Source organism: Orcinus orca, chromosome 18, assembly GCF_937001465.1.
Source record: "Orcinus orca chromosome 18, mOrcOrc1.1, whole genome shotgun sequence".
Taxonomy (NCBI): domain Eukaryota; kingdom Metazoa; phylum Chordata; class Mammalia; order Artiodactyla; family Delphinidae; genus Orcinus; species Orcinus orca.
The window spans coordinates 73603383-73627083 of record NC_064576.1 but is presented as its reverse complement, the minus strand read 5'-3'; the positions used below and the strand labels follow the sequence as shown (position 1 = coordinate 73627083).

Sequence of the window (23701 nt, the reverse complement as noted above, 5' to 3'; positions counted from 1 at the left end):
GGGCTCAACCCCATGTCCCCTGCACTGGCAGGTGGATTCTTAACCACTGCGCCACCAGGGAAGTCCTGGAGTTGTTATTTCTGAGAAATTTTTTACCGTTTTCCAATTAAAGAGGACAGAAGGGGTTGTTCTCCCCCAGATTCGGTTTGACAGATCCCATGGAGGAAGGGCCTGGCTTGGGTCACATGTCCTGTCCTGAAGAGATGACTATGGTGAGAGGAGGCACAGTGATATGAGGCCCCCTGAGAGATGGGGCCCTAAGAACACCCTTGTCTTGTTCCTGACTTTAAGGGAGAGGCAGCTGGTACTTCGGCGATGGCCACAAAAAGAAAGACTTGAAACATATTTTAAAAGACCAGAACAAATGGAGAAAAAATGAAGTTCACGGGAAGAAAATACCAATACTGTAAATGTAATATTGTAAAGATGTCAGTTCTCTCTGAGTGAGCTCAATGCAGTGCCAGTCAAAATCCCAGCAGTCTTTTTCAAGGAACTGAGCAACCTGCATTTAAAATTTTACATAGGAGTAAAGAACCAAGAATAGACACAGAATTCCTGAAGAAGAAATCGGAGGGACTTTGAGATCAAAGATAAAGTCTCATTATAGAGCTGTTACCGTAGGAACAAAAATGAAATCGCATTTGTATCTAACACCACGCACAAAGATCACTTCTTCTTTTTTTTTTTTTTTTTGCGTTACGCGGGCCTCTCACTGTCGTGGCCTCTCCCGTTGCGGAGCACAGGCTCCGGACGCCCAGGCTCAGCGGCCGTGGCTCACGGGCCCAGCCGCTCCACGGCATGTGGGATCTTCCCGGACCGGGGCGCGAACCCGCGTCCCCTGCATCGGCAGGCGGACTCTCAACCACTGCGCCACCGGGGAAGCCCATACAAAGATCACTTCTGACAAGGAAAGACTTAAAATGTGAGAGGCAAAACCTAAATAAATGAGTGGATCACCGTAACCTAGGCATAAGGAAGAATTCCTTCCAAAAGTTCCCCAAAGTAGTAATTATAAATGAAAAGACTGGCAAGTGCAACTACATTAAAATTAAGGCTTCCATTCATCAAAAGACAACATAAAGGAAATTTATATGAAATTCACAGTGGCATCCTGGCTCAGCTCTTGAAATGGCAAAAGGACATTGCTGGGAAGAGTAGTGAAATCTGAATGAAGTCTAGAGTTTAGTTTATAGTAACATACACCGATGTTGGTTTCTTCGTTGTGAGGAATGCTTCTTGGTAATGTTCCCCAATTAGGGGAAATTGGGTGAGGAGTAGATGGTAATTCCTCAGCAAGTCTTCTGCAAATCTAAATTATTTTAAAATAAAAAGTTTATTCACAACCTGGGATTTGATGTTTACGATATATGTAATCAATAAAAAAGTAATTTTAAAGAAGCACAAAAAAACCAATAGTCAAGAAAAGATGTTTTTCAGAAGAGGAAAAGTAAACAGTAAATAAACTTAAGGCAAGATGACAATCTCATCTTTAAAATAAATTTTTTTTTTATTGGGGTATAGTCGTTCTACAATGTTGTGTTAGTTTCTACTGTACAGCGAAGTGGAGTTCCCTGTGCAATACAGCAGGTTCTCATTAGTTATCTATTTTATACATATTAGTGTATACATGTCAATCCCAGTCTCCCAAGTCATCCCCCCCACTTCCCCCCTTGGTGTCCATACGTTTATTCTCTACATCTGTGTCTCTATTTCTGTCTTGCAAACTGGTTCATCTGTACCATTTTTCTAGATTCCACATATATGCATTAATATATGATATTTGTTTTTCTCTTTCTGACTTACTTCACTGTGTATGACAGTCTCTAGGTCCATCCACATCTCTACAAATGCCCCAATTTCGTTCCTTTTTATGGCTGAGTAATGTTCCATTGTGTATATGCGCCGCATCTGACAATCTCATCTTAATAAGCAGACCGCTGCCAATTAATGCTACAGTGCCATCTCATCTCAGCAGTCCTCTTACAAACTGCTGGTGGGAATGTAAAATGGTACAGCCGCTCAGCGAGTAAGCTGGAGGCCCAGCAATTCCTCTTCTAAGTACATGCCCTAGAGTCACTCTTGCTTTTGCGCTTGGACACCAAGAGGCAACTGAGAGGGTGTTCACAGCAGCATTACTCATAATAGACAAAAACTAGAAACAACCAAAATGTCCATCGATAGGAAAATGGATAAGTAAACCACCCCGTGGAATATTATACAGCAGTGAAAATGGATGACTGTCAACAATATGCAAAAGTAAGGATGAACTTTAGAAACAATGTTGAATCAAAAAAGTCTCAGATGAGACAACATATGGTCTAATATCTTATGAAGTTCAAAATCAAGCAAAATTAAACTTCATATTAGAAAACTGTAGGATGGTGGTTACTCCAGGGTTGAGGATGAGAGAGGGGGATGGGTTCAGGGAGGGACACTCAAGTGCTTTTAGTGACCTTGGTGACATTCTGGTTTTCAGGTCAGGTAGGTTCATGATGTTCATTTATTATTTTTTGTCTCATGTTATCATATGCATTATTTTGTATCTACTAAATGTTACCAATTTTTTTCAAATTTAAAGATAGGTTAAAAAAAACAAGCAACAGACAGAGCAAGGACGTTGCCAGAATTCATGATGACAGGGCTTTTCTTTTAAACTCTAGTGTTTCTAGAGGAAAATGGAATCTTGGGAAGGCTTTGGGAGACTATGGAATATCCACATGTCCTCTCAGCTGGAACTGATGCCAAGAATGTAGAAAAGACGGCTGATCTTAGTGTGTCTAGAGGGCAGCGTGGGTGGATGCACGTGGAAATGCTATTCAGTCTCCCAACAAGCCTTCACTAAGAATGGTGAGTGCCCTGGGGACGCCAAGGGCGGAGGGACAGAGCTCTGCACTCAAGGGGCTCGTAGGGTGGAGAGGACACTGCTTCGCTAGGGAAATATCCAACAGAGCCAGAGATGATCTTTTTGGAACACAGGCTGATGATGTCGTGACCTTTGCTTACCCCTCAGGGCTTTCTCTCGGCCCTGGGATCAAGCTCCCTTCTCTGGTCCTGGTCCCCTTTGGTCTCGGGCAGCTTGGCCACTGTCCCTCCATTCCTCATGTGACTCTCATCCGGAAATCCTTTGGTTCCCGGAACCTACCAGAGCTCTCCTCTCAGTGGGCTTTTTCACACTTGGTCTGGAATGTCTCCCACCACGTGCTGAGTCCTACTTATTGACTTAGGCTCCTTTGCAAAGGAGCACTCCGGGGACCCTGGGCTGCACTAACTTCTGGCTGTACGCGTCTGTGGCATCCTGTACCCCCATCAGCTCTAGGGTGACAGTTTCCATCCTGTCCCCCATGAGATCCCCAGCAGGCCCTGGAGCATGGCAGAGGCCTGACCGGTGTTTGCTGGATTAACTGCAGGTATGTCTTTTTTTTTTTTTAAATAAATTTATTTATTTTTGGCTACACTGGGTCTTCGTTGCTGCACGTGGGCTTTCTCTATTTGCGGCGAGTGGGGGCTACTCTTTGTTGTGGTGCACGTGCTCTCACTGTGGTGGCTTCTCTTTTTGTGGAGCATGGGCTCTAGGGTCGTGAGCTTCAGTAGTTGCAGCATGCGGGCTCAGTAGCTGTGGCACACGGGCTCAGTAGTTATGGCTTGCAGCTCTAGAGCGCAGCCTCGGTAGTTGTGGCACACAGGCTTAGTTGCTCCACGGCATGTAGGATCTTCCCAGACCAGGGCTCGAACCCATGTTCCCTGCACTGGCAGGCAGATTCTTAACCACTGCGCCACCAGGGAAGTCCCACAGGTATGTCTTAAGAGTTTCATGCAGTTACGGAGGAGGGAGCGATAACTTGTACTTGGAGGGAAGAGGTGGAGGGCTTCCCGGAGGAGGTGGTGTGGGATATGAGGACATGTCCGTTACTTGCATCAGCTTCCACTTACCAGCCTGTTTTGCCCAAATTGCATGTTTTCCTCAATGGGTGGGCTGTGTGTCCCTGTGGTTGCCCCAATTTCTTTGTCCGTTCATCCATTAATGGACACTTAATTGGTTGCACCAATTTACAGTCCCACCAGCAATTCACAAGGGTTCCTTTTCTCCACATCTTCACCGACACTGATTTCTTGTCTTTTTTGTATTAGCCATTCTGATAGGTGGGAGGGACTGTCCCTTTGTGATTTGGATTTGGATTTTCCTAATGATTAGGGATCTTGGGCATATTTTCATGTACCTGTTGGCCATCTGTAAGGAGGGCTATTCTTATTAAAGCATCAGCACTGTACCAAATGCCCACTACAGTCAGACCTTGGGGAAATTCATAACCCCCTCTCACTAATTTCTCCAGAATCTTCTACTGTGTTCTAGGTGTACTGTTTCTGTGTCACTCATCCTCTTCCTAGTGTCACATGGGCGAGTGAAATTTGGGGTGAATGCATGTGAAAAGACACAAGGATGGTGGCTCCTATGACTGAGCTTCTTGAGGAGAGAAGGGGAGAGTTTTCTCCTCTTACACCTCTGTCTCAACATTACTTACATCCTTTTACTCTTTATCCCTCTTAGCTTTCTTTTAACCACCAGTGCCTTGTCTAACCTAATTTTGAAATTTCTCCCTTATGCCCAGACCCTATAAAGATAAAACCCCCCCGAAAAGTGAGCAATTTGGATTTGGTGGAGAAGTCAAAAGTGAAATCCTCAACCACAGTGTTCCTAAAGCCCCCTTCCCAGCTGGGAGACAGACCCAGGGGCTTGGGAACAGGGGTGGGAGTGACAGCGGATGGGGGAAAGGGTGGAGACACCCTCACCACGAACCTGTAAGTTCCATTCCGGTGTCTCTTAAGGGGTCGAGCCACTGGGCTGGCAGGCCACGGAGGTACAAGGTCAAGTGACTTGACTTAATCCTACATCTGTCAAATGGGAAAGATAATACTTACTTGCAGGGTTCCCTTTGCTCTGGGTCAGTAGACTGAATTCCACTTTTATGTCTGTTCCTTTCCAGCTTAGGGCCTGTAGGGAGTTCAACCCCCCTGAACTTGAGTTTCCTCACTGTCAAATGACCACGTGCAAGGTGATTTACCTGAGTTGTCCGTCAGAGTAACACGGAGACTGAGGCATGGTTAATCACTTGTTAAATAGTTGAGTTTTTATTTTGGAGAAACACCGACTGCACAGAGCATATATGAGAAAGGTTTGCATTGCATGAATTATTTTCCCATTTGAAACCCAGAATCTCGCTCAAATGGCTTCCCAGCCCACATTGTACTGAAGTACCCTGTTTGTTCCATTAACTATTCACAGAGTCAACTGGGGAACCGCTGTTATTAATTTCAATGGAAAGCTAAAATGCAGTTCATTTTCTATAATTGCAGGTCCACGGTCTAAAGAGGCAGCAAAAGCTTTTAATCTGAGGCATTTTTAGAGGAGTATGATCAGAATTACATTGAACATCTTTTGAAGGTACATAATTATGAAAACCTCAATGACACTGACATTCAAAGAGCCCAAACCATAGATGCAGGGAACTCACATGCGGGGAACAAGGCAAATTGCCGTCTTAGTTACTCGTGATGGAGAAACGCCCACGGGGAAGGTCGGCGGTGTTTGCCCACCTTGCTTTTCTATTTTACTCCAAAGACGTGAGCTCTTCATACCGCATGGGAGGGGGATATGGCGCTCTCGTCCGAAATGTAAGATTTCTGTAGCCCCAGAGAGCCTGCCCCCGGGGCTGCAGCCTCCCTCGCACCCCTTCCGCGGGGCGGGGCTCGGGCCCGAGGCGCGCGAGGGCGGGAGGGTGCTCGCGCGGCCACCAGAGGGCGCCAGAGCGTCTCTGCGGGTGCCGGTCCCTCCACGGCTTCCTGCGTCCAGACTGCTCCTGGGTCGCAGGTGTCTGGGCAGGGCTGTCATCCGTTGGTCGCGACTCCATGAGGGCAGAGCTCCCCCTCCACTTCCCCGAAGGAGGAGGGACACTAAGAAGGCAGGGAAGTGCCCGCAGCAGCCACCTCGCCACCACGACTCCCATGGGGGCCTGGAGGTGGGGAGAAGCCGCGTGCGGGAGAGACGTCGGCTTTCGTTCAAAAGTGAAGTGCAGGGCTTCCCTGGTGGCGCAGTGGTTGAGAGTCCGCCTGCCGATGCAGGGGACGGGGGTTCGCGCCCCGGTCCGGGAAGATCCCACATGCCGCCATGGCCGCTGAGCCTGCGCGTCCGGAGCCTGTGCTCCGCAACGGGAGAGGCCATAACAGTGAGAGGCCCGCGTACCGCAAAAAAAAAAACCTGAAGTGCGATTTACAAACACACCCTCCAGGCGAGCTGCGCAGCAAGGGGGCCGCAGAGATAACGAGGCGGGGCCCCCACGCCCACTCAGCCCTCCCTCCGGATGGGGTGACGCACGTGCCGTGGGCGCCCAGCCCCGCGAATCGTCCGCTCCGCCCAGCGCGGTCGGGAGGGGTCACTGAGCCCTGAACCGGCTGCGGCCCAGGGTGGAGAGAGGCAGCGGGACCAGCAGGGACAAACGCGGGAGGGGCAGGGACGAGTCCCAGGCGGAGCTTGGGTTGCTGGGCGTCAAGCCCCACAGCGGCTCGGGGCCCCCAGGTCCCCGGTAACCTAAGTCAGGCTGGGGAAGCTGGACTTTATTCAGTGGCCTGAGGAACCAGCAGCGGTGTTCGAGCTGGGGGGCGATTGACCAGGTCCGGCCTGGCCGTCACCATGGCTGGCTGGGTAGGAGGGGGCAGTTTGCCACCGTGCAGGAGGTGGGAGGAGACACTCACCCCCAGCGGGTGCTTAGTGGAAAATGTTTTGCAGGTTGCGATGCTGCGTTTCTGCAGTTCTCCAGATCTTACTGAATTTCAGTGTCAAGTTCTTAACGCGCGCATCTCGGAGTTCTGAAGTACACTTGAGGCTTTCTGCCAAGACATGTAACATCAGCCCCAGGAGGAAGAGCGGAGAAGAGGCCTCCAAGGGCGTTCTCCTGTTCAGAAATTAAAACGGAAGAGTTTGAAAGCAAAGAGCTCAGATACAGGGGGTGGGCTGAACTCAGCTGGTTTGACACTATGAACCAAGAACGCCAATCTTTTTCAAAGTCAAGGGTAAGCGTAAATCAGAACATAGATTTAGCATAGTTTGCAACCTTGCAGCGTTCCTACTCGGTAGAGCTTTTAACTCCTGGCCTCCCCGAGGTCCGGCAGAATACGATAATGTTTTAACATTTCTTCTGACTTGGCTCCTTACCCTGCGAATGTCCCACAGTGCCCGGCTGTCCTCATCCTCACGTGTGTTGAATGAATGGTGACCACCCCGAAGCCCTCCTCGTGGGGAAGGCGGATGTAAAGGGGTGGAGAGCAATTTTTCCTCCTGGTTTCAAGATGCTAATACAGTGCACTGAGGTAGAGTCTGTAGCAGGTGGTGGGCAGGGACCGTGGGGCTTCTGGACTCTGGTGCGTAGTTTTCCATTTGCCACTTTTGTGCAAGTAAGTAAGCCACTGAACCTCAGTTTTCTTCACTTATCAAATGGGAATAATCTATACTGAACAGACCTCCTAAGGTTATTATGAGAATCGAAAGGAAAATTTGTAGTGGATGCACACAGCGTGAGGGTAAAGCTATTGATTGTATGGAATGTTGTGGACGGATGTGCGGAGTTATGATGTTAGTCATGGGTCAGTTGCCCTTGAACATGTTGAAAGACAGAAACTAGCGAATTTGCCTAGAAATGATGCCCAAATAGGTAAGCAAAAATAAATTAATCACACTCTTGTGTTTCTCGTACGGGTTCATTGTACTGATTTCAAACCACAGGGGTCTGGCCAACGACAGCTTTTTTTCTCACCTCCAAACTTTTCTGTTGGTTGGTTTCTGCTGTTGTGCTATTTTTATTACGGAAAATTTCAAACAACCCCTTACTCCCTTCTGTTGTTCCCATTTCTCCCTCTTTGTTTGCTGGAGGATCCCAGACGTTGTCCTTTCATCCACGAATGCTTGCATGTCTGCCAAACATCTTGCAAGAGCAGCTCTCTCGGCGGCCTCCATCCACTCCCTCACCTTCGGCACCGCTCTGCCCAGCCCCACCCCGCCATGGAGCCTGTTTTCTTAAGAATCACCGAGGACGTCATCCAGAGACCATTTCACAATCTCATCCTCAGCTTCCGACACTGTTGAATGGAGACCGCTGAGCCAGGCACTGTCAGGTATGGCGGCTGATCCCCAGACCCGAAGGCGCTCACAGCCGCGGGGGGCTCAGCCCGAGGAGGAGCCTGCGGTCAGAGGGCGCCTGAGGGGCGCGCAAGCCCAGCCGAGGGGCAGATGGCGCTGCCGTGGGGGAGTCGGAACTAGGGCGCGCAGTGCTGGGAGGTTGGCTGCAGCCGGCCCTGGGGCTGGGCTGGAAGGGTCAGCAGGGTTCGAGAGGCTGGTCTGGGCGCTCCTGGAGGGATTGGCGAGCCTGGCCGTGGGAAAGCTCAGCGCCACGTCTGGGGAAGGGGACGCAGGTCTGAGACGAAGGTGTGTGAGAGAACCTGCCGATCGGTGCATTGTTTAGGAAACGTGCACAAACAATGCTGAACTTCAACAAAAGCTTGAGTTCAGAGGAACCGCTAAAGTAGACAACTCACTTGAAGCGCGATTTCTTGATAATTGCCGGGGGCGAGTTGGGGAGCCGGCATCTCTTGGTGTCTGCACGCAACTGCAGCCGTCACCTCTTTGCACAATGTGTCAGCCACCTTATACGCACCATCTCTAGAGCTGGCAGCCCTCTAGCGAGGTGAGCAGTATTCTCCTTCTACAGGTGAGAGGCTGAGGTCCGAGGTTAAGTGGACTGCCCCCGGTCTTCTAGGCTTCTAGGGTCTTCTAGGCCACTTCTAGGTCAGTGGCCGCAGCAGATCCAGGCCTCTCTGGTTCCATCCCCTTTGCGGAGCAGCTGGCCTCCCTCTAGATTAGTGTCGTGTGGGTACCAGCCTCTCTCGGCCCTCCTGTTACAGAGCCCGAGAAAAGGAGTAGGGGTCCAGCGAGCGTGCCATGAGCCTGGAGCCCACCATATTGGCACTGTCGTCCTAGAGTGAGGTCACCAGTGAATGGGGTGGAAGCTTCTGGTAGTTGGCAAACAGTCGACACCCACACACAATCTGACCTGCAACAGCGACCCCATGTCCTGCCTCTTGTGCCTCCTTAGAGAGGCCTTCCCTGACCGTCTCTCCCACCCCGTTCACTGCATCACATGTTCGCCATGTAGCTGGCTTTATTTTCTTCACAGCATTTATCGCCATCTAAAATTATGTTATTTCTTCATTTGTTTATTATTCTCCTCTGTAGAATGTAAGCTCAGGAGGTAGCTTCGTCTTGGTAACTGATGGATTCTGAGTAAATACCTGGCACACAGTAGATGCTCAATATTTGCTGGGTGAAGACGAATCAGTAAGTGTTTTGCCCGTTGTACCTGCCTAAGTCATTTAGATGTTAAAAGTAACAAATGAAGAGACTCCCCCTCCCCCTGCCCCAATTTCCACACTGTAGCTGTGAAGAGGGACAGGGACAACCTCTACTGAAAAAGCAATCACTTACACTTAGAAATGAAGTAGTGAGGTCCCTGTCATGGGAGCATTCAAGCAGGAGTTGGATGACCATTTTATAGAAGTGGTTCCCATACCAGGAACATGGATAAGGACCTTCCAATTCTAAGGTTCTATGATTTGGGGTCAGTGAGGGGAAAGACTTTAGTATATAGGGTGTGGGGACGTGGTTGACACAAGGACATCATAGCCTTTGGAACGGCTATGGATGAGAGAGAAACCGCGGGTAACCGTTAGTTAGATGCATTTCACCTGTAACCTGCCTTCACCAATCAAGGTCGTTTGAATTGTTACGAAGGACCGGCGTGTCCTCCATGCGGCACGGAGCCTAAACAAGATGTTTTCTAGGATCTTGGAGTCAGCTGTGTCTAATTCACGTGGAGCCTGTTAAGACTGGATAGGACCGCCGACCCTCCAAGGGGGCGTGCGTGAGGGTTACAGGCTCCGAGGCTGTTGGAAGTGAGGTCCCAAAGCCCCGCCCTGAGCTCGTGCCCCGGGCCTCCGGCTTGGAGCGCCGAGGCCCGCAGCCTAGTTACGCCTGCGCAGAACGCGACGACGCACCTTCTCCCAATCCCCTTTCCCCGCCCCCCACGCCCCCCGCGCCTGCGTCTTCGTCCCTCATCCCTTAAGTAACCCCGCCCCTCGCCTTCCCGTGAGCGGTTTCTGCGTTTGGCTGGCTTGCGGGTAAACCGTGTGTTTGCTGCAGACGTTGGCGTCCCACATGTTGTGGCTCCTGACGCGGCGGGCAAATGGACCTGGTTCCTTCCGTAACAAGGTGAGACAAGAACTCCTTTTCCTCAGGCGTTTACTAGTTATCCGCAGGACAAGCTTTGGTGCCCTGAGCACCCACCACTGTCGGCAGGCGGGGGCCCCAGGAGCAGGAGGCCAGCCCAGGCCCAGGGAGGGCGTGCATCTGCACAGACCACCCTGGGAGAGGCAGGGGTGTGCGACCCAACACGTCTCATGACCTCAGACACTCTTGCATTGATTGGTTCTGAGTCGTGGGCAACAGGGGACTTTTTCATAGAATCTAGGCAAAGTAAAGGAAAACTTTGTTTTTAACACCCCCAGAACGTCCATGCTGGATAACTGTCACTTCTCTTCCATCAGAGTCTAAGCGGTAGATCTTTCCAGATCTCTCTAGAACTAGTGGTAGTTCTGCGGGTGGTCCAAGGAAGGGTGGTAGTTGGATTCACCCTTAAACAGAAACTTCTCGAGGAAGCAGGTGAGAACTGGTAAAAGTTCATAAAGAGCCCATCCGCAAAGCATGACTTGCAGGTGAGCAAGTGAACAGCGCCGGTGGGAGTCACTGTGTTCGCAGGCGGCACGGGGGCTGCAGCCGCCCTCCCGAGTGGGACGCCTGCTCTGGGCCACGGGCAGGTGGCCGCAGGGTCCCCACGGGCTGGTCGCCTGCTCCTTTGCTGGTAAAGATTCCGCGTCTCTTACTTGGCACTTTACAGACAGTGGGCGCGGGGCGTCGGCACATCACTTCTAGAGAGCTTCCGTGTTGCCATAGAAACCAGTTGGCTTAGATTTACACTAAAATGGCAAAAGAGCTTTCTAATAAGGACCCCGAGGAGTTGAAACCTCCCCTTCAGCAGGCAGAGAGACTGAAAAGGCTCACTTTCTGAATTCCCAGCCCCTAACTGGGCAGCAGGTCACCAGGCCGCTGGAATCTACACTGGTTCATTTATCACCAAGTGTGGACAAACGCAGGGGAGTCTGGGTTATGACAGACGAAGTCAGGTGTGATAAAGCAGTGATCCAGAGCCCAGCTGTGTCTTGTGCACACAGTAGGTGCTGGATAAGTTTTTGTTTAAACGACCACATGGTAAAGAAACATGTCAATCACTTGAACGTGCTTGGGTATTTAAAGGCAACTTAAGGAGTATGCGTCAGCATGCAGCCTCAACACCCCACTCTCCGTTTATTTAATACCTTGACTTCACTTGGCACTTTAAGAATATCTTACTTCAGCTCTTAGCTTTAATACTGCAAGTCAGTTAAATCTGAACGAATGGGGAGGGACTTCCCTGGCAGTCCAGTGGTTAGGACTCCGTGCTTCCACGGCAGGGAGCGGGGGTTCGATCCCTGGCTGGGGAACCAAGATCCCACATGCCCCGTGGTGCAGCCAACAACAACAACAACAACAACAACAACAACAAACTATCAACGAATGGGGTTTTTACTCTACGGTCCGACGAGACCTTCAGGCATGATGAACGGGTGAGGTAACCTTAGAAGCTATCCAGGTTGGTTAACTTCACATTTAACTTTAACCATCCATTTATCTGACTAAAGTCTCAAGTATCTGAGCAATAAAGCAGCAGCCCACTTTAATACGCAAAAGAATGGAAATCAGGAAGTTGTAGCCGTGGTTTTGTAGGGAGAAAAGTGCGACAGCTGTGAGGGAGGGCTGAGCTGTCTGAAAACCAGCTCACGTGGCGCAGTGTCCTGAGAAAACGAACCCCCCTAGATCCGCCTCCCAACTCTTCCTATGGGAGCTATCTCTGGGTTTAACACAATCTGTGTTTGCTCTGGATAAGTTGCTGACGGTGATCTCTGCAACTCCCTTTTTTCCCCTCTGGAAAATGGAAAACTGCTTTAGTGACTCCAGACAGCTTGGAAACTGGCAGCAGGATGGTGAGGACGGCGCTGCATCCCACACTATTATGAAACCTCCCCCGACATCTGGGCTACAGCACAGCTCCCAGCTCGTTTAGGTCAATAAGTTGCCTTTAATCCCACTCTGGCCTGTTTCCCACACGTTTTTTTAAAGGTATAATTGACTTACAACATTAGCTTCAGGTGTGCAAGATTTGACGCTTGCATACATTGCAGAATGACCACAGTGAGTCTTGCTAACATCGTCACCATACAGTTAGAACATTTTTTTTCTCGTGATAACTTTTAAGATCTACTCCTCAGCACCTTTCAAATAGGCAATGCAGTATGAACTGTAGTCCCCACGCTGTACTTTACATCCTCATGACTTATTTTATAACTGGAAGTTTGTACCTTTTGATCCCCTTCACCTATTCAACCCCCTGCCCCCCACACCTCTGGCAAACCAGCAATCTGTTTTAAGAGTCCACATATGAGATGGTTTGGTATTTGTCCTTCTCTTTTTTTTTTTTTTTTTGCGGTACGCGGGCCTCTCACTGTCGCAGCCTCTCCCATTGCGGAGCACAGGCTCCGGATGCGCAGGCTCAGCGGCCACGGCTCACGGGCCCAGCCGCTCCGCGGCACGTGGGATCTTCCCGGACCGGGGCACGAACCCGTGTCCCCTGCATCGGCAGGCGGACTCTCAACCGCTGCGCCACCAGGGAAGCCCTGTCCTTCTCTCTGACTTATCTAATTTAGCATGATGCCCTCCAGGTCCATCCATGTTGTCCCACATGGCAGGATTGATTTCTTACGGCTAAACAGTATTCCATTATTTACATACACCACGTCTTTATCCATTGAAGGACATGTAGGTTGTTTCCAGATCTTGGCTATTGTGAACAATGCTGCAGTGAACATGGGGGTGTCAATAACTCTTCTCCACATGTTCCTTGTGGGATATTGTAGTAAGAACTACTACAAACTGTGCTGGTGTCAGTTTTTCTGTATTTCACGTAGTTCAGAAACGAAATCTAAACAGATCTTGACTGTTCGGAACAATCACAGTCATGACTAATTGGAGGAACCGCAGTCTGGTGGTCACGTTAGACTGCAGGGGTGGCCGGAGTCGACAGTGCAGAGGGGACAGAGCTTTCGGGTGGAGAGGGAGGGTTAGACGGAAGAGTACTTCACTGTGGCGAAGCCGGACACATGTGGGCCGGGTGGTCACGGGCAGCATCAGTGGTCATAAATCCTGTGGACAGTGCGTGCCCTCGAGACGACAAGAGGAGAATGGCGCTCTTCCTCCCCAAGCCCATAATCCCAGTCCGATCGTGAGGAACAGCAGACGGACGCCGACAGCGCATCCTGCAGCGTCCCCGCCCGTCCCCTTCGACACTGCCAAGGTCCTCGGAAACGAGGGAGGTCTGAGCAAGTGACCTCACAGCCAAGGAAGACCCAAGGAGCTGTGGCAGCTGGTGGCCACGTGTCCTGGGCGCGACCCTGGCACAGAAAAGCGCAGGAGGCCTAGCTTCTCTCTGGGATACCCTGGGTCCTTCAGGAGGTGCAGGACCTGATATTTCACGTCTGGTTTTAAAAACTGTTTGAAACAGTGGTATTCAAGCATCTACCTGACAAGTTGTCCTAGCACACGTCATGACCATAAAAATGCAATGTAATAAGATCTTTTAGGAGGAGAAGGGCGTTTGCCCTGAGAGCTCGATAATGATTTCTCAAGGAGGTGATGTCACTTGAGCCAAGCCAGCCACGGAGACCCAGGAGGGCAGGGGCTGGGTGGTGGTTTAGAAGAGAGGCAGGGGAGGTGGGACCAGGTCGTGAGGGGCCTTCCACGCGGTGCTGAGCCGCTGTGCAGATGACGTGGAACTGCCGAAGACCTGCACACAGGGTTGGGGTTTGGGAAGGTTACTCTGCTGTCGTGAGAGTCTGGATCGGAAGAGTGGAAGTGGGCAGAGGCTTGGGAAAATTCAGTTTTGCGGGACTGAGATTTAGGGGCCCTAGAGCAACAGGATGCTGAGTCTACAGACTGGGAGCTACAGGCCCAGGGCATCAGTGGTATTCAGAATGGCAAGGTGGCAGTCAGAGACGGTACTTAGAACTATGACAGAAGTAGGTGATGGGAGCCAAAATGAAGTCCAGCATAAAGGCCTGCTGAGATTCATCATAGGAGGATCATTCTCCTGAAAGTGCGGAGTGGAGGCAAGAGGGGGCGGCGCTCAAGCTCTGCCTCCAGACACGGGACCATGTGAACGTGCAAAGGGAAAGCACCGCAGGGGCATGGGAGGGAACACTACCAGTGTGTGTGGAGGTGCATGGACCTCCGGAGCTGTGGAAATCCCGATTGGGGTTGGACCAGAGGCCTTGGGTTGAGTTTAACTTACTAGGAAATTGGGAGCTAACTTTCAACTAAAACTTTTTTTTTTTTTTTTTTTTAATGCAGGGAGTGAGCAAAGCTCTACAAGAACAGAAATCTCAGTGTCAGGACTGCCTGGTTGGTGCAGTTGAGGAAACCAGTGCTGCCGTCCCAGAGAAATGCAAGGTGAGCCATAGAGGTGATTTAGTTTTCTAGTAACCACATTAAAGTAAAAAACTGGTCAAATTAATAACTTTATACAACCCAATATGTCCAAGGTATTAGCATGTCAACACGTGGCACTAGTCACATTTCTGGTCCTCAGTGGCCACCATCTAGAGGTCCTGCACAGGCTGAGATCCCGAGTGTCAGTAGGGATCACCTGTGTTCTGCCTACAGCAGTGAGAATTAGGAGATGGATTCACGATCCCAAGTCTTCAAGCTTGGGATATCGTAGCGATGACAAGATGCCACGAACAAAAACAAGGACCACACATGAGTCAGCATCTGCTGTGCAGGAAAAGAGACAATGTCGCTCTTACGGAAAGGATGATTTTTATTTCCATCCTAAATGATTATCACACCATTATTTAAACACATCTGAAAAATCCTGAAGTAATTTAAACTGAAGGCACAGAACAAATCAAAATATCTAAGCTTAAAATGAGAGAATTCAAATATTTCGACAGTATCAATAAATTATGAACAAGTTTCCATCACCAAATATCATTCTGACCAACAGCTATAGTCTTTTATAATAAAACCAAATTAGCTTAAACTGATTTCAAGATTTCCATGATAAAAATAATATTGAAAAAAAGTCGTCTTTCAAAATATTCATTTTATCACCAGGTTCGCTGTAAGCGTTTTATTTATAACAAAGTGGCAGTTAGGATATTTGTTGATGGGTGACCACTCCCCAAGAATGATGCATTCTTACAAAATGTTTTAAAAAATAGCAAAGTAGGCTACAAAATTCTATTTGGGGAGCAGGAAAAAAAACTTGTTCTATGTCAATTAGAATAACAAAGCATTTCAATATCAAGTTGCTTCAAAAGCCCATCATCACATAACAGTAATATACTGCATAGGGCATTCCACTGCCTCTTGGTTAACTGCTGATCATACAGTGTCGCTGAGGGGTTGAACAAGTCAGTAATGATTATTGTTGCCATTTCTTATTTAGTCAAGAGATATGTTTAAAAACAATCGTTAAAAAACTCACTGGAATAATCTGTGACACGCTACAGAAACAATAAACCCCAGCAAGGCAACTGCTAAGTTTTGAAATAAAGTGGTCATGCTTCATAATATACTGTAGTATTCTGAAATACATTCTCTGACCATCAACACCATTTATTAGAGGTCACTTATATTAGCTCAGATTCTGAACTAGATTTCTAAATGAAACTTTTTTCAAGTATGCATAATATTCATAAGGTAAAGACTTTCCTCTTATTCACTTCTTTATGTGTGCTTCCAATGGACAACTGGAACAATGGACAAATGGTTAAAAGACAAACCAAATGGGCTGGTCAGTTTTCAAAAACATTTCAAAAAGCATGAGATAGTCTAGTGACCAAGAAGGACTGACTGAAAAGTGTTTTTAAAATCTGGTATAGCAGGTTTCACATGTTAGTATCTTTCAGAATTTTTCCTGAAATAACTAAGTAAAGAAATAATGGGGAAAAATAACGGTTTCTAAAACACTTGAGAATAAAGTAAAAAAGGTGTGTCTTCTGCTTAGCTGTGATATATATGCATGTGCATTTAACAGCAATCTGGTTTCATTTTTATCATCTAATTGCATAAATCACAGAAACATTTCCAGCCAAGTTTGCTGATAGGAGCATAATACAAACGCTAGAAAACGATTTTTAGCAAAAACTGCTTCAAAATTTTCCTACCTAACAAAACATCCTCTTGGAAATGACTCTTTAATGCGTTTGGACTGTGCAAGTAACTGCGGCTTTTTCCATCTCCAGCTCTGAACTATAATTATCTCCAAATCCCTTTGTCACTGGATAGTGTTATCTTTTGTTCTCTACTATTCTAATAACGGTACATTATTTTTAAAAAATCTCTTTAGGGGTCTCAGACTTAGTGTCTTCATCTATGAGTACTGAGATTAAAGCAGAAATAAAATAAGCCAGAAAAATCCCCTTATAAACAGCATGAAGTTTTGAAATGTGGCACTGGTGTAAACTGGGAAAGCCTTATCCAAACTCCGAACGCATCCGTTCCCAGCACTGCTGCCCCAGGGGCAGCACGTGCTGCCCGTCTTGGGCACTTGGAACTCATTTTTCTGACTCAGTTAGTGAAAACAGAGCCACCAGAAGTCATCTGACCCAGCCGGCTGGCTCACAGTTTGGGCGGACTTCATTCTTTATTATAGCTCACATTGTGACAGCTGAGAATCTGAATTCTGAAAATGTGGTCTCACAAGGGTTAGTGGAAGATGGGCACTGAGCTGGCAAACGGAAGGAAACCATTTCAATAACAAAAGACGAGCCTAGTGGTTTTGACCCTGCGTATACCCAGCTGTGTCGGCAGCCCCTTACAAACAGAAACTCGACAAAACCAAAGGGTTTTCTTTCCAAGCCCTAAAAAAAGGAAGATGTTTGACTTAAAACCAACTTCAGAGTCTACACCAGGCTGCCAGGCCAGCAGACCACTGTCAGTGTGACTTTGTTCCTCTGCCCCTTCAGCATGGGGACCAACGCCGAGTGGCTCATGCCCACGGTCGACAGGCCGTTTACGGCCACGATCATGTCTCCACACCTGCACAACGACAGACAGAGACAGTCACTGTTTCTGTGATTCTGAAACTGTTATCCCGGGACTTGCTTCGCAGGAAAACCACACTTAACCACTGTCAATGAGTAGGCTACACTGTTTACCTTGAGAGACATCTGGGGTGATTTTTAAGCCTATGTTGGCTTTCCCTTGCCAATCAAGGACACCCCTTGCCAGCCTCTCCTCTAACTGGCAGATGATTTTAAGGGCAAGCAGAATAATTTTCATATAAGCTTAAGCAACATATAGTTAAGAGAATAAATCTGCTGCTTTTTTTTTTTTTTTTTTTTTTTTGTGGTACGTGGGCCTCTCACTGCTGTGGCCTCTCCCGTTGCGGAGCACAGGCTCCGGACGCGCAGGCTCAGCGGCCATGGCTCACGGGCCCAGCCGCTCCGCGGCATGTGGGATCTTCCCGGACCGGGGCATGAACCCACGTCCCCTGCATCGGCAGGCGGACTCTCAACCATTGCGCCACCAGGGAAGCCCCTGCTGCCTCTTTTAAAAATACCAGATGATACATTTGGATGGTGTTGCTGATTTTCATTGTTCATCCTTACCGCTCATACATTCGAGGGCTCAATTAAATTGAGAATAAGACCGGCACCGCCTCTGTCAGCTACGCATGCTCACTGTCCTCCAAGGTGAATTACCACAAATGGATGATGAATCCGAAGACCTTTCTAGCCTTTATGATTTTTAGTCTTTAGTTTGAATACAAATATGCTACTTTATTGTGAGCTACTTCAGTTGCTTTTTGGAAGTAAGTGGAAGTTAGTTTATAATTTGCATGAGACACAGACTGGTTGAGTAACTTGGCTAAGAGAACGGTTAAGTCATCCCCCCATTCCTCTTTCCTCCTAAAATAATGATGTTTTTCCATCTGTGTCAGGGTAAGACTGATCTGCAGCACACTAACCCTGATCGGCTTGTCCCAATATTCTTGAGCTGTCACTCTGTGTTTGCAAACAGTGTAAACTCCCCATTTGTGCAGCACGCTGACGAGGCTGTCAGCATCCACTTTTTAAGAACCGTTTCTTTCATCCAAAACTAGGCACTAAGAACTTGGTCACCCATCTCCTCTGCTTGTGTAATCTCTTGATATAAGACCTCTTTCTTCTCATCGTGCCTGAGCTTTGAAAAAGGCGGCACAGAGATTGGGAGAGTACTTTTTGCCCAGTGGTGACAGTAGCGGGGCTGAATGGCAAAGGCTCTGAGCCACACGGTCCTGGTTTAAATCACTGTCAACTACTTCCAGCTGTTCGACTGTGGGCAGGTTTTTAACCTGTCGAAGCCTCAGTTATCTTGCGTATAAAATAGGAACCACAGCAGCACTTACCTCACAGGTTACTAAGAAGATTCAGTAACCTGTGCCCAGCACCTAGTCCTGTGCCTGGCCTGCACATCACCCATCCAGTGTTGACGAAGACTTTACTACATACACAAGGCCCTGTGATGGCTGCCAGGGATATAGCAAGAAATGCAACAAAATCCCTCCCATGTGGACTTGCATAAATTGAATGTTAGGCTGACATAAGTGCTGCAGAGAAAAAGTTACCTAATGACAGGACTGGACCCAAGTGTTCGGAGCAAGTTGTCACGTCACAATGTGCCCAAACGACTCAGCTTTATTTTGTTAATCTAACAACAGGCACTGAACCTATGAGTGCCAAGATGGTAAAGGCGATGCTTCAATCTAGACCAGGGCTGGCAAACTGTTCTGTAAAGGGCCAGATGGCAGATCAATATCTCAGGCTCTGCGAATCACCGGTCTCTGTCACAGCCACTCGGCTCTGCCGTCGTGGCTCGGAAGAGCCATGGGTGATACGCAAACGAGTGAGCGTGGGCATGTTCCAATAAAACTTTATAAAAACAGACATCAGGCTGGATTTGGAGCTGTCCCCAGTCTAGAATAAACACAAAGTGCATCATTAAACATAACAAGACTCACTTTAATCTTCCATCGTAATAAGCAGGAGTTCCCAAGACAATGGTTTTAATGAAGAAAGGCTGATTGGTGTGGTTTTCTTCATATCCACCAACGATACTGAAGCCCCAGCTTCCCAAGTAACTTCTTCGCAAAACTATATCATGGCAGCTGTGAAGGGCACTATAAACAAAAACAGAAATCAAGAAAAATTAGTGGGAAGGCTTTTTATAGCCTGTTCACGTTTGTTATAACTACACACCATGTTACGTGCATCATTGTTGGGGAGCAATAAACAACATGCTAGAACTTCTCATCTGGTCTACTTTCTTAGCTCAGTGATCAGCATTTAAAAAGGCTCCTGGGATGCAGAAGAGTCCCACACAGTGGCCTGATATTTTAGGACAGTGCAGGTTGTTTTCATTATTCTGAATCTTCTGCAAAAAAACAAAACACAGATGAGCAGTTGTCTGGTACACCCAGCAAATCATAGTGGAAGAGCCTCCCTCTTAGGAAAACCAGAGCTGCTGCCCTAGGTGGCGGCCCCCGTGACCCACAGTTGTTGAGTACGGGTTTGCATACAACAGAGACCTCCGAGAATCCACAGAACAGCGGCTGTTTATTGACAGGTATTCTTTTGACACAGGTGGGCTCAAAAACAGGTTTTACTATCCTGTGTATTTATTTTTTAACTTTATATTGGAATATAGTTGATTTACAGTATTGTGTTTCAGGTGTACAGCTAAGTGATTCAGATATACATATATACATATCCATTCTTTTTCAGATTCTTTTCACATATAGGTTATTACAGAATATTGCATAGAGTTCCCTGTGCTATACAGTAGGTCTTTGTTGGTTATCTATTTTATATGTAGTAGTGTGTTTATGTTAACCCCAAACTGCTAATTTATCCCTCCCCACCATGTTTCCCTTTGGTAACTGGAAGTGTGTTTTCGAAGTCCATGACTCTGTTTCTGTTTTGTAAATAAGTTGATTTGTATCATTTTTTTAAGATTCCACATATAAGTGACATATGATAATTGTCTTTCTCTGTCTGACTTCACTTAGTATGATAATCTCTAGGTCCATCCATGTTGCTGCAAATGGCATTATTTCACTCTTTTTATGGCTGAGTAGTATTCCATTGAATACACGTACCACATCTTTATCTGTTCCTCTGTCGATGGACGTTTAGGTTGTTTCCATGTCTTAGCTATTGTAAATAGAGCTGCAGTGAACACTGGGGTGCCTGTATCTTTTCAAATTATGGTTTTCTCTGGATATGTGCCCAGGAGTGGGATTGTTGGATCGTATGGTAGCTCTGTTTTTAGTTCTCTAAGGAACCTCCATACTGTTCTCCATAGTGGTTGTACCAATTACATTCCCACCAACAGTGTTGTTGGGTTCCCTTTTCTCCACACCCTTTCCAGCATTTATTGTTTGTAGACTTTTTAATGATGGCTATTCTAACTGGTGTGAGGTGATACCTCATTGTAATTTTGATTTGCATTTTTCTAATAATTAGCAATTCTGAGCCTATTTTCATGTGCTATTTGGCCATCTGTATGTCTTCTTTGGAGAAATGTCTGTTTAGATCGGCCCATTTTTTAAATTGGGTTTTTTTTTTTTTTTAATATAGAGCTGTATAAGCTATTTGTATATTTTGGAGATTAATCCCTTGTCAGTCGCATCGTTTGCAAATATTTTCTCCCATTCTGTGGGTTGTCTTTTCATTTTGTTTATAGTTTTCTTTGTTGTGTAAAAGCTTTTAAGTTTAATTAGGTCCCATTTGTTTATTTTTGCTTTTATTTTCATTACTCTACGAGGTGGATCCAAAAAGATATTGCTGTGATTTATGTCAAAGAGTATTCTGCCTGTGTTTTCCCTTTAGAGTTTTAAAGTATCTAGCCTTACATTTAAGTCTTTAATCCATTTTGAGTTTATTTTTGGGTATGGTGTTAGAGAATGTTCTAATTTCATTCTTTTACATGTAGCTGTTCGGTTTTCCCAGCACCACTTATTGAGGAGGCTGTCTTTTCTCCATTGTATATTCTTGCCTCCTTTATCAAAAATAAGGTGACCATATGTGCATGTGTTTATCTCTGGGCTTTCTATCCTGTTCCATTGATCTATATCAGTACCATACTGTTTTGATGACTGTAGCTTTGTAGTATAGGCTGAAGTCAGGGAGTCTGATTCTTCCAGCTCCTTTTTTTTTTTGATCAGTATATTTTTAAATTGAAGTATAGTTGATTTACAGTGTTGTTAATTTCTGCTGTACAGCAAAGTGATTGTTTTACATATATATACACATTATTTTTTGTAGTCTTTTCCATTATGGTTTATTGTAGGATACTGACTAGTTCTCTGTGCTATACAGTAGGATCTTGATGTTTACCCATTCTATATATACAAGCTTACATCTGCTAACCCTAACCTCCCATTCCACCCTTCCCCCAATCCCCTCCCCCTTGGCAACCACCTGTCTGCTATGTCTGTGAGTCTGTTTCATACATAGGTTTATTTGTGTCATATTTTAGATTCCACATGTAAGTGATGTCATATGATATTTGTCTTTCTCTGTCTGACTTCACTTAGTATGATAATCTCTAGGTCCATCCATGATGTTGCAAATAGCACTATTTCATTCTTTTTATTGTGGCTGAGTAGTAGTAGTCCATTGTATACATGTACCACATCTTTATTCCTCTGTCCATGGACATTTAGGTTGCTTCCGTGTCTTGGCTATTGTAAATAGTGCTGCAGTGGACACTGGGGTGCCTGTCTCTTTTTGAATTACAGTTTCCTCTAGATATATGCCCAGGAGTGGGATTGCTAGATCATATGGTAGCTCTTTTTTTAGTTTTTTAAGGAACCTCCATGCTGTTCTCTATAGTGGTTGTACCAATTTACATTCCCACCAACAAGGCAAGAGGGTTCCCTTTTCTCCACACCCTCTCCAGGATTTATTGTTTGTAGACTTTTTAATGATGGCTATTCTGACTGGTGTGAGGTGATACCTCATTGTAATTTTGATTTGCATTTCTCTTATAATTAGTGATGTTGAGCATCTTTTCATGTGCTTATTGGCCATCTGTATGTCATCTTTGGAGAAATGTCTATTTAGGTCTTCTGTCCATTTTTTAATTGGGTTCTTTTTTTGTTGTTGTTGTTGACTTGTGAGCTGCTTATATATTTTGTAAATTAAGGCCTTGTAGGTCACACCATTTGCAGATATTTTCTCCTGTTCTGTAGGTTGTCTTTTTGTTTTGTTTATGCTTTCTGCTGTGCAAAAGTTCGTAAGTTTGATTAGTTCCCATTTGTTTTTTGTTTTTATTTCTATTGCCTTGGGAGACTGACCTAAGAAAATACTGGTATGATTTACATCAGAGAAAGTTTTGCATACGTTCTCTTCTAGGAGTTTTATGATGTCATGTCTTATGTTTAAGTCTTTAAGCCATTTTGAGTTTATTTTTGTGTATGGCGAGACCTGTGTATGGTGTATCTTCATTGATTTACGTGCGGCTGTCCAACTTTCCCAACACCAGTTGCTGAAGAGACTCTTTTTCCATTGTGTATTCTTGCCTCCTTTGTCAAAGATTAATTGACTGTAGGTGTATGGGTTTATTTCTGGGCTCTCTATTCTGTTCCATTGATCCATATGTCTGTTTTTGTGCCAGTACCACCCTGTTTTAATTACTGTAGCTTTGTAGTACTGTCTGAAGTCTGGGAGGGTTATGCCTTCTGCTTTGTCTTTTTCTTCAGGATTACTTTGGCAATTCTGGGTCTTTTATGGTTCCATATGAATTTTAGATTATTCTAGTTCTGTGAAAAATGTCATTTGATAGGGATTGCATTAAATATGTAGATTGCTTTGGGTAGTATGGCCATTTTAACAATATTCTTCCAATCGATATCTTTCCATTTCCTTGAGTCATCTTCAGTTTCTTTATTCATGTTTTATAGTTCTCAGGGTATAAGTCTGTCACCTCCTTGGTCAGGTTCATTCCTAAGTATTTTATTTTGGGGGGTGCAATTTTAAAAGGTATTGTTTTTTACATTCCCTTTCTGATAGTTCATTGTTGGTGTAAAGAAATGCAACTGATTTCTGAATATTAATCTTGTATACTGCTAACTTGCTGAATTCGTTGATCAGTTCTAGTAGTTTTTGTGTGGAGTTTTTCTCATATAGTATCATATCATCTGCATATAATGACAATTTTACCTCTTCCTTTCCAATTTGGATACCTTTTATTTCTTTTTCTTGTCTGATTGTTGAGGCTAGGACTTTCAGTACTATGTTGAATAGAAGAGATAAGTGGGCATCCTTATCTTGTTCCAGATTTTAGCAGGAAGGCTTTCAGCTTTTCACCATTTAGTATTATATTGGCTGTGGGTCTGTCATAAATAGCTTTTACTATATTGAGATATGTTCCCTCTATACCCACTTTTGTAAGAGTTTTTTT

The 23701-nt window shown here is 46.2% G+C and overlaps 1 protein-coding gene and 1 long non-coding RNA gene across 7 annotated transcripts in view; one reads left to right on the top strand and one right to left on the bottom strand.

The window, feature by feature from the left end:
* Positions 1 to 2394: 2394 nt before the first annotated feature.
* The window catches only part of LOC117197433 (uncharacterized), a 37575-nt gene continuing 16268 nt past the window's right edge, over positions 2395 to 23701 (top strand). Inside the window, exons 1-3 of one of the 2 annotated variants that reach the window (XR_004478061.2) lie at positions 2395 to 8163; positions 9281 to 10312; positions 14600 to 14698. This is a non-coding gene — a long non-coding RNA (uncharacterized LOC117197433). Of the gene's footprint in view, positions 8164 to 9280; positions 10313 to 14599; positions 14706 to 23701 lie in introns of those variants that run through there. The other variant, XR_007473203.1, reaches the window with a different exon arrangement.
* Positions 14754 to 23701, bottom strand: part of LNX2 (ligand of numb-protein X 2) — an 88425-nt gene continuing 79477 nt past the window's right edge. For 3 of the 5 annotated variants that reach the window (XM_049701295.1, XM_049701294.1, XM_004281770.4), the window contains 2 exons: positions 19257 to 19415; positions 15051 to 17293 (listed from right to left, as the gene is read on the bottom strand). In XM_049701295.1, coding sequence (XP_049557252.1) covers positions 17158 to 17293; positions 19257 to 19415 — 295 coding nt within the window. In that variant the 3' untranslated portion in view covers positions 15051 to 17157. Of the gene's footprint in view, positions 15020 to 15050; positions 17294 to 19236; positions 19670 to 23701 lie in introns of those variants that run through there. The other 2 variants (XM_033409331.2, XM_033409332.2) reach the window with 2 other exon arrangements.